Source organism: Dipteris shenzhenensis, chromosome 24, assembly GCF_047967505.1.
Source record: "Dipteris shenzhenensis isolate YYH24624 ecotype China chromosome 24, Dip_SZ_1.0, whole genome shotgun sequence".
NCBI classification, from domain to species: domain Eukaryota; kingdom Viridiplantae; phylum Streptophyta; class Polypodiopsida; order Gleicheniales; family Dipteridaceae; genus Dipteris; species Dipteris shenzhenensis.
Window position 1 is genome coordinate 265,919 of NC_141619.1, and position 11,201 is coordinate 277,119.

Genomic DNA, 11,201 nt, shown 5'->3' on the forward strand with positions numbered 1-11,201 from the left:
GTGGATTTTCCTTCATATTAGGGGAGAAATTTGTTACAAGGCATTCCTTCCAAGATTGGTTTTATGGACTTGATAAAACAAGATGGTATGTTATTACATCCATAGTGGATAGATGATGTGGACATTGTGATATTGAAAGTGTTGGAAAAATCACCAAATGTTGCCACTTAGTAGCCATGCATAGGTGCATCAAGTACAGGGGTACCACATGTTACCTCCTAGCCATGCTGCCTCCTCAATCACCCAAAAGAGCTAGTTGGGATGATTGAGGAGGGTCTTCTTCTTTATTATATTCAAGGATCCTCAAGCTCCTTCATATATGTACATGTGTCATCTACGCGCTAGAGCCCTCAATACCCCTCTCTTTCCATAATGCCTATATTTATTTTTCAAGGTGCCATGAGGGGGTTAGGACCACACCAAGGCCATAGGACCATATTTCCAACACCCCATGGACCTCACACCATGATAGAGAGAACTAGCCAGCCAAGTATCATTGGCAAATCACATAGGGCTAGACCAACCTTCAATTCTGACCACCCACATAGGGCACAATCAAACATATACATAGGAATCACCCACATAGGGCATGATTAACCAATCACACATTGCCATAAAGTTCACAGAGATTTCACGCAAGACCAACTCACATAGCCCATTAATTCTTGCACTAGCCAGCCACTATTTTTGCATATTTTTGGTTCTAGCCACAAAGCAATAGACATCCTCCACTACAGTTCGAGCACACACCACTCCCATTGTGCGTACTCATTGTTCAGTCACTATGCCACACTCACAGGTCATGCCACAGAGTACATGTGTCACCACCACAATTTGCAGGCCTACAACTTGCTCTAATACCATGTTGGTAAAACCACCTCAATTTGCAGGCATGTAACTTTCTCTGATACCATGTTGGAAAAACCACTAGATGCTACCACTTGGCAACCATGCATAGTTGCACTGAGTACGGGGTCCCACAACCTGACTCCTAGCATGTTGCCTCCTCAATCACCCAAAAGAGCCGGCTGGGATGATTGAGGAGGGTCTTCTTCTTTACTATATTCAAGGATTCTCAAGAGCCTTCATAGCTTATGTTTCTTTCACATATGTACACATGTCATCCCCACGGGCTAGGGCCCTAAATACCCCTCTCTTTCCATAATGCCCCTCTCTTTCACATGTCATGCAGCTTAAATTTCCCATTTTGTTTCTTCATTTGCATTGTGGGATGGAATTTCTTCTTTCAAATTTTACTATTGATGCATTGACTTTTCAAGTATATAGATAGTATTCACTCTTTCGTATTGCTTTGCAACTTCAAACTAGATATATGAATTAAGATGTTTTGCTATTTTTGGTATGAACTAAACATTATATACAAAATATTTATAAAAGAACTTCAACATTAGGTAGAATTCTTGACTTTCACAAAAATATTGTTTGTATTATAAATAGCATGATATAAGTATTACAGATGTACATTGATGTCCTTTGTAGTAGCAGCTACAGTATCACTTTTATCATCTAGGTTTGCATCTTGGTCATGCCATTCCGAGGATAACTTTGGAACATATTTCCAACAAGCATTCATTTTATATTTGCAAAATGGAGGCAAAATGTTGATATATTTTTGTATCGACCACATTACTTCTTTGCACATCACTTATAATCATCTCATGAGGTTTGCCTCTAGTTCCACATTTAATCCTCACACAACATGTACTTATCCATCGTTTGATTCTGTAATTTTAATTTCCTACATTCATCTTACTTATACTATGTGCCACTATAAGGGAAAATAACGAATCCTTGTTGGACTATAGAGCATGCATACAATCCCCTTCTTGCCCTTGCAATGTTGACTCCTCTATAGAGCATAGGTTCAATGTCTTTCTGATGGGGATGGGTATTTCAAGTGATTAATAGGAAAAGTAAAAACAAAACTTCACGCACATGTTTTTTTGTAAAAGACAAATGCTCATATGTGACATTCTAAGTTAATATTCTAAAGGAGACATGCCAGATATTTTTCTTTAATATAAAGAAAGTTATTTTTTTCTCAATAACTCAAAGTATGCACTACATTACCTCAAAGCTTCACAACATTAAGTTTCTGAAGGAGACACACCATACGTTCTTGTTTTATATTAAAAAATAGAATGTTTTCTCAATAACTAAAAGCATGCATCAAATAACCTCAAAGTTCTATGATTAAAATCATATTAAAAAACAACAAGTGTCTTTTTTACACGAATGCCATCACATCTTGAAATGTACAGGTCGAACCAATGGTTAAAGATAGGCTTTTTCAATCTTTGTGGTGATATGAGATTACTTGTAACCAAATTCTTGAGCTCTTATTATAATTACTTCCATTTGAGTCATCAGACTTATTCGACACATTCTTTTGAACATTTGAGTCATCAGACTTATTGGACACATTCTTTTGAACATTTGTATTTTCTTACCTCAATTCCATTGATGAGTTGTCTTTTTTCCTTCATATTAACTCAATTCTTGTACCTTATTATCTACTTCCACACCAAAGCAACTAGATTCCCAAAAAAATTTAGATGAGGCATCATTATCATCAATGTTGTTTCGAAATGTCTTATTGCGTCTTTAAAATGGCCATGTAGGTCGTGTCCATCTACCATAGTCTATTTACCTATTTGTTCTACTTGGACAACCAATCTCACATAGAGCTCAAGATGCAAGACTTCATGCTTGGACCACCAATCTCACATTTGAAACATGTCTTACACGGTGTAAAGAAGGGAAGAGTTCGAGGTGCAAGACCTCCTTACGAGGGCAAACATCGGGTTGATTACAAAGTGAGAGGTCCTCGAATGGTCGGGGAGCTTGCAAGGTCTGGCAAAATCTGCAAGGCCAGGAGTGGGATGGAACAAACACCACTAGATGGCCGTAGCTGAGATATGACGAGCTTGGAGCAGACACGAAGTAATTTGGATAGTGTGGATGAGCTGCCTTCAATTGAGAACCTTATTGGCATCTTGCAGAAATCCAAGAAAATAAAAAATCTAGCTTATGCTAAGTGTGTGCATGCACAGATTTGTAGCAATGGATTGGAAGCAGCTTTTGGGAACTATATTGTGCCAATGTTCGTTGATTGTGGAAGTATATCCCATGCTCAGCAGGTTTTCAACAGGTTGGCTCATCGAAATGAACATTCATGGACTTCTCTCATATTAGGATATATCTATGGTGGGCAAACGCAGCACGCTCTTAACCTGTACCAGAAAATGCAACATGATGGTGTACATCCTAGTAGGTATACGTTTATGGCCCTAGTGAAAGCTTGTGCTAAACTAAAAGATGTGGAAAGAGGTCGAGAGGTTCATGTGGAGATCACACAACAGGGATTTGAAAAAAATATTTTTGTCGGCAGCACTTTGGTTGACATGTATGTCAAATGTGGCTCACTTGTAGAGGCACGGGAAGTCTTTGACGAGCTGCTAGTACGAGATGTTGTGTCCTGGGCGACACTAATTGCAGGATACGCTGAACATGGACCAGGCCAAGAGGCATTGCAGTGTTTTGAACAGATGCAAGTTGAGGGCATCTGTCCGGATGCTGTCACGTTTGTCTGTGTCTTGAAAGCCTGTGGCAGCATAGGAGCCATAGAAATGGGACGAGAAATACACCTGGAGATTACACAGAAAGGGTTTGAAACTGATCTTCTTGTTGGAAACACTCTGGTTGATATGTATGCTAAATGTGGCTCACTTGCAGAGGCACACGAAGTCTTCGACAAGCTGCCAGATCGAGATGTTGTATCATGGACTGCACTGATTGCAGGATATGCTGAGCATGGACCTGGAAAGGAAGCACTAGAATGTTTTGAGCAGATGCAACTGGAGGGTGTCTCTCCGAATGTTGTCACGTTTGTTTGTCTCTTGAAAGCTTGTGGCAGCTTACGAGCTATAGATAAGGTGTGGGAAATACACATGCTAATCACACAAAAGGGATTTGAAAGAGAGATACTTGTTGGCAATACTTTGGTTGACACGTATGCTAAATGTAACTCACTTTGGGATGCAGAGGAAGTCTTTGACAAGCTGCTAGCTCGAGATGTTGTGTCATGGACCTCATTAATAGCAGGATATGCTGAGCATGGGCCTGGTCCAAAAGCGCTTAAATATTTCGAGGAGATGCAGCTGGAGGGTGTGATTCCAAGTGATGTTACATTTGTTTCCATCTTGAAAGCTTGTAAGAGCATAGGAGCCATTGACAAGGGGAGAGAACTACACACGGAGCTCATGCTAAACAGATTCAAAGGACACCTTGTTGGCAACATGTTGGTTGACATGTATTCCACATGTGGCTCACTTTCAGAGGCAGAGGAAGTCTTTCACAAGCTGCCAGTCCAGGATGTTGTGTCATTCAATGCAATGATAAAAGGATATGCCATGAATCATGAGGGTAATATGGCAGTAAGATGTTTTGAGATCATGCAAGTACAGCGTGTTGAGCCAAATGCCATTACGTTCACATCTCTTCTGACTGCATGCAGCCATATGAACCTGATATTCAAGGGTCAGGAGTATTTCAAGGTGATGAAGGAAAAATATGGGATTGCGTGGATGGAAGATCACTATACTTGCTTGGTTGATATTCTTGCACGATCGGGCTTTTTGAACGAGGCTGAGGAATTTGTTGAAACTGTGCAGTGTCCTCCCTCTGAAGAAACGTGGACAGCTCTCCTCAGTGCATGCAAAATTTATGGGGAAGCAGAAATAGGACTCCGATGCTTTCACCAGCTTGTGCAGATTACTCCAGGTTCGGCTGCTTCGTATGTGCTCATGGCAAACATTTATGCAAGTGCTGGCAACTGGGGTGATGCATTTAAAATAGAGGAGCTGAGGAAAAGTGCAGGGGCAAGCACAAAGCCTAAAGCTGAAAGTGCTATGATAAGAGGCACAATAGAGGCAGAAAGAAGTGGCATGGGTTTTACCGAAATCAGGGAGATTTCAGCAATGCAGTAAGCTAAGGAGGGGAAGGGCATGTGCCAACTCTGGGTCTGGATACAGAACTCTGAGGTTGTCGAGGAAGACTTGTGTGACCGTGTTGAGGCATTTGCTATAGCTTTTGTGCTCCTCAACTGCCCACAGGGCAAATAATTTATGTGAGAGAGAGACTGAGATAGTGCAAAACAGAGGAGCTGAGTAAAAGGTAAAGACAGTCTGGAACTGTGAAATCTCTATAAGAGGTGTTGTACAGGCTAACAGGAGGGCACATGGCTTTGTAGATAACAATAAGAGATTTTAGCAATGCTAGTAAAGCTTGAGCTCAGAGCATGATCAGTGAGTTTTTCCAGCCAGACAGTATCGACCAGCAGGACCCATTGAGGTGCCGCAACTGCGAGGGCCCAAGCCAGAGTCAAAGACATGTCAGACTCGTGAGCATACTGAAGCACAGATCGCATAAGGGGACCCTCCTTCCATGATCATCAGACCGGATGCACGACCAACAGGAGTGATCCTGCTGGCACTTGTTCGCTGCAGGGCTACAGCCAGGAGATCACACGTGTCGACAGTTGCCAATGATCTATCACAGGCTTCATGCCACCACAGCAACCTCACACAGTGACTCCCCTCTCCTAGGGTTGACGCCCTTCCACTCCATGAGCTCGGAGAGAGTTCTCTTTATGTACTGATGCCGTTATGATCAAGATTATGGATTTGTTTTAATATTTGTCACGGGTGTTGATGCCCACTTAGTGGCTCGATCCCTCAGCTCATTTTTTTGGTCTTCCGAAGACTTTTAATAAACTTTATTTCTTAATGCATGCTCACGTGAGTGGAGTCCAGCTGTGTGTCCTAATCTCCCCTACGTAAGCAACCGCTCCCTGTGTCGCACGACCTCATGCATAGTGCCCAGCAACAGTGTTTCGGGAAGCCCGAAACAGAGCGCCATTCGGAAACATTTCTCGAAACAGAAACGCCATTTTGGGCAGGCCAAAAATTCCCTACCCCTAAAATCACCGCGATGGCCTGTTGGCTGTTTCTCTCTGCTCCCCCCGCGCGCGTGCGACATCCGCCTCCCCCTCCAGCCATTTCGCGTCAATTCGCCTCTATTCAGCCTCCTTTGGCAGCTCCCTTCACCCACCTGCTCCCCTCTTGCACACATTGGCAAGGATAGCTCTGAAACATCCCCTCTCTTCTGCGTTTTTTGCTTCCAAACAGCCCCTTTTTCTCAGCTCCCTTTTTCTTAGTTCTCCGCTCCCAAAAGCCCCTTCTTATCAGCTCCAAATCACGCTCTTTTCCCAAGTTTTTTTCTCTAAGACAGCCCCTTTTTCTCACTGCTCAGCCCTCTTTTTCTGTGCAGCGTGTTCTCAGCTGCAAAACAACCCCTTCATCTCAAGTTCTCAGCTCCAAAACAGGCCCTTTTTCTCTTCCTCATGCACAGGTCACATGGCTCCGGATGCATTCTGGAAACATGTAGAGAAAGCAACAAAGGGTCTGGTGGATCCAAAAAATGGAGAAGCTTGTGTGTGTGTGTGTGTGTGAGTGGAGAAGCTTGTGTGTGTGTGTGTGTGAAGTGTTTTTGGGAATTGGCAGCCTATTCAGTGGAATTTTTATTTGGCTCTATCCAAGGCAAGATCAGAGGATGCCCTTTTGTTTCTTCTCTGCTTCTTGATTGGAAACACATTTTATCCCACTTGGAATGGAAAGGCAGGGACTCTCTCTTGGGCAACTCTTTGAGGGTAGAGAATCTCTTTTGGTCTAAAGTATTCCACCCACCTTTGGCCATACAAGAACCTCGACGTTCTTATTTTCTCTCCTTCAAAGGCATTTCATTTGTGGCGGATGTACTTCACGATGATGGCACAATTCTATCTTTTTCTTTGGCTGCTCGCAAATATGGCTTGGGAGCTCATTATCGTCCTTTATGGCATAAAATTTCAGCAATGCTCCAACCGTACTTGCCGGTACCTTACGCTCTCCTTCCTCATATGTCCGTCCTTTGAAGCTTTCACATATCACAGTGTCATCATTGTATAGAGTGTTATTACCTCCACCTTGGATTTCCAACAGAGCAAATAGTGTTTGGCATATGGATCGTCCAATGAAGTGGTGGAGAAAAAGGCTGCGTCTCCTTTGGCATTACAAAGTCCCTCTTCGACAACAGCTTTTCCTATGGCGAGTTCTCCTTGGCATTTTTCCATCTGGACAGTTGCTCGCACACAGATATATTGCTTCAGCTGTTTGTCACAGATGCTCGCACTCTACTGAATCAGTGCTCCACATCTTTTGGTCCTGTCCAAATACTTCTGATTTCATTGCTCTCATCAGACAGAGGCTTCGACAGCGATTTCCTACTGTTACTTTTGGCAGATTTTTCTGGTTGTTTGGATTTCATCCCCAGAGACAGGGTTTTGATTAATTTTTTATATGGGTGCGATATTGGACCCTATGGACTTTATGGATGGATAGAAATCATAGAGTCTTTGGTGATCCACTATTTTCATCCTTTCTTTTTTTCAAACGATCTCTGCAACAATCATTCTACGATTGTTTTCAGACTCGTTTGATTGATCAGGATGTGTATACAGCCTATACTGAGATCTTTTCTTGAGTAGTAGCTACTTCGTTTTTTGAAGCAGCTATGAATGTAATTATTATATAGAAATAAAAGCTTTCTTCTCACCAAAAAAAAAAAAAGTGTGTGAAGTGTTTTTTATATTTCTTACGTTTTAGAAACTTTAGGTACTCGAAGCTGAAACAGTTTTTAAGTATAACCGTGAGGCGGACAGCAATTAGTTGGCAATGCTCCTGGTCAGTAAGCTTCCAAAGAGCTATCGAGGATTGGTGACAACCCTTACCGATAGAGAACGGGGAAGGCCAATCATGTTCAACGAATTGGGACCGTTGTCGCCTTAAGAAGAGGCCCAAATGAAGCTGTACAACAAAAAGGATGATGATGATGAAAAGGCTCCCATTGCCAGAAGTATGGCAAATAGAAGCTACAAAAAAAGAAGGATGCCAAGAATGATGACGGAAATGCCTCTAATGGTGAAAACAAGATGAAGAGAAAAATGATTCTATTGTGACACACTTGGACATTTTACTAAAGATTGCAGAAAGAAGAAGGCTGACCAAGCGAAGGAGGACCTTTCTAAAACAGCATCGACCAATGTGGTAAGGACGAACTACTCTTAGTGACGAGACCATCTCCCATTGCAATAGAGTTTGATGTGCCGGTCTTCATGAAAGGCATTAAAGAGTGGAGCACAGAGTTAGACTTTGTGGTGGATGTTGGAAGGTGTTGCTCGGCCTTGGGACTTGAGGACCAGTCTAGTACCATCTACAGAGATGAAGATTTGAGGACCAGTCTAGCACCACCTGCAGAGATGGAGGAGCTCACTCAGAGATGGAGCTTGATGAGCTTGAAGTCACCAAGGGGAGCATGACTACAATCCTACAAGAGGGTACTTCTAGGAGGTACCTAGCTTGCTCCAACAGCAAAGCAATACCAAATCAAGTCTCCAGGGTATTGTATCTCAACATTCTTCATTGCTTTGGGATGAGTGTTTGTACAGGTTTCAAAGTTGCTGAGAATGGAGGGTCAAAAGCCTTCCATACAGACAAAGGGAGTTTTCTCATTGTGGAGATTTTGAACACTGGCTTCAAGATTACTCTTAATATTCGTGATGAAGACTTAGACAAATGGAGGTGATCACGAGGCTTCTCCAGGCAGCCAATTTTGCACGACATTAGAAAGACTGGATGACAATTCCTATCAAAGCTTTTTGGTGGAGACATGGAATTTTGAAGATCAAGGAGAGAGGTGCCCTTGGAAGACCAGTGGATGATAATATTACTCCAGAGATGACTGGAGGGATTCCTAGTAGTGGAGATCAATGTGGACCAGCCACGAGGATCTCAATGTGCGGGGAATCAAAGCACCAGGATGTGGATGGTACTGGTTTTATGACAGGTTGAAACAGACCCAGAATCGTTGGTACCTTACAAGTTTGGTCAGCTCCTATCTTGTGAGGGGTCAATTGGATGGCTCTGTGCCTTGCGATGTTAAAGACTCTAGAGTGTTCGTGACTTGGATTAGAAATTGTACAAGTGTTCAGCCTGGATCCGGTTGTTCATGACCGATCCATAGAAGTTCCTGGAGATACTGGAGGTGCGGGATACAAGACCAGATGATGAAGACATCCGTGTCCTAAGAGCCTCTGCAAACAAGCTGATGGAGTGGTTCTTCGACATAGTGGGCATCAGACCACGGTGTGTCATTGAATGGGGTGGAGCATTGACCCAGTACTTCCAACACCAGCCAAGGGGCTTGATACCTCAGCATGTGTGAGGGTAGGTGTCAGGTGCATCAGTAGAAGGATGAGGCTGCCATGTGGGCAGCAAGATGGCTGCCACATGGAGAGCAGAAAGAGATCCTCCTTGATGTTGATTTGGGGCAGCCACATGCCCACCCACACCAGCAGCAATGGCTGTCATGTAGCCCTATTTGAGGGCACAAGAGCCGGAGCCGTGTGCAGTTAATATGGATACGCTTGCAGAACGGGTCTGCAACAGCAGACAGGCAGCAAGCCTGTGGCATGCCACGTGTCAAGTCTGTAGACCAGATCAGGTGGCAGTCAGGTCAGGTGACAGACTGATCAGCCAGTCTGGTCTGCAGGCTGGATCGGCCTACAGATTGGGTCAGCTATTTTGGGGCAACCCAGCCCCTATATAAAGGCCCAACCTTGCGGCTCTCCGTACTCCACAAAGCCTTGGAACAGACTGCAACCAGAGCAGCAGAAGAGGCCCAAGAAGTCACGAGGAAGTGCGCAGCCTGCACATCACCTTGGAGGAGTGGAGAGCAGCACCTTGTGATCACCACAGTGAAGAGTTCTTCAGGATCATAGATCACTGATATCAGGAGCAGTCCTAGGTGCAGACTTACACCTGTAAGGAGTGTGTGGAAGGGAGCTGCATCTGCAGAAAATATCAGAGCCAATTTTGCAGGAGTTTGCGCAGCTACTGAAGCCTACACGGAGGCATGTGGTAGAACAGGAAGAGTTTACATGAGAGGTAAAGCAAACGGAGCCATCTTTTGGAACCTTGCCTCGGCAATTGTTTGCTGAAGGTGTTGGTACAGTTTATTGGCAGTTTTTGTACTTGTATCTATCTTTATATATGTTCTGTTTTGGCTGTACATCTGAGTTCTCTTTCAGATCTGTGTTGCCCTTTCTTGTTCATAGAGTTGACTTGTGTTCCATAGACATGTCTGTGATTTCGGGGTAATTCTTCCGCTGCATGAGTTGGCCTTTCGCAATGCACTTCCCTCTGTTTTTCTATAGAGACACTCCTCTATGGAAGAGAGATTTTTTCATGAAGAGTTGCTTGCTGCTGCCGATTGTTTGTGCCTGGTGTGCACCCCCTAGTGGCTGCCAAGTGTCTTGCTCTGGGTGTCCTTTTCTGCCTTCTGCAGTAGCTGGAATGCACCCTGCTGAGGCATGAATAGATTGCTTTTTGCCCCCCCAACGGAGGCTATATACAGGGGGATGCAGCCCCTTTTTATAGCCCCGGTGCTGCCTGTCTAAATAACTCAGATCTGGGCCACCCAACTCAGCCCTGATGGCCAACCAGATCTCCTCTTTGACTTGCCTATTTGCTAGGTGTTTGCCCAGCTCCACAACCCGTCTGTTGGACCTGTTGTAGCATTATATGTGTCACCAAAGTAATGCTCGCCAGCCTCTACAATTCTGTGTTGAATTTCTTTCAACCACGAATCACTTGAAAGTAATAGGGCCATCTGCTGGCTGCGCTCCAGCTCTATACAGGGGCCCATGTGTGGCTCAATGGATGGCCACCACCATGGCTGTCCTGCAGACAGATCTGCCCTAATGGGTGGATGATAAACTAGTACAAGAAGGATAAACCCATGAAAGATCCATGCATGCTGCTCACATGGTAGCCCATGGGCTACTGCCCATGTGGCAGCCCCTGTCTCCCTCCCCTTGCCGTCCTACAGGTGTCACTTTTTTGTGCTCTCCTCATATGGGGGCTTGCAATTGTGGAGTTGATCCTTATTTTCCAATATGTCCCTCTTCTGGAGTATGTGACCCTTTATAAGAGGTTGAGCAATGTATATTCTTAAATACAATTCAGGCACTAGCAAGGGTAAAGATCGGCATCTGCACGGTGCAGCAAAGGAACAATTTCAGG

General features: G+C 44.0%; 1 protein-coding gene across 1 annotated transcript; it reads left to right on the forward strand.

Moving 5' to 3' along the window:
- The first annotated feature begins 2,939 nt into the window (after positions 1-2,939).
- Positions 2,940-5,009, forward strand: LOC147886068 (pentatricopeptide repeat-containing protein At3g09040, mitochondrial-like). Its single transcript, XM_087395052.1, has one exon. The coding sequence runs from the start codon at positions 2,940-2,942 to the stop codon at positions 5,007-5,009; it is 2,070 nt and encodes a 689-aa protein (XP_087251178.1).
- Positions 5,010-11,201: the final 6,192 nt, after the last annotated feature.

Coding starts and splice junctions, on each gene's coding strand:
- LOC147886068 (XM_087395052.1), top strand. CDS start 2,940: ATGACGAGCTTGGAGCAGACACGAAGTAATTTGGATAGTGTGGATGAG.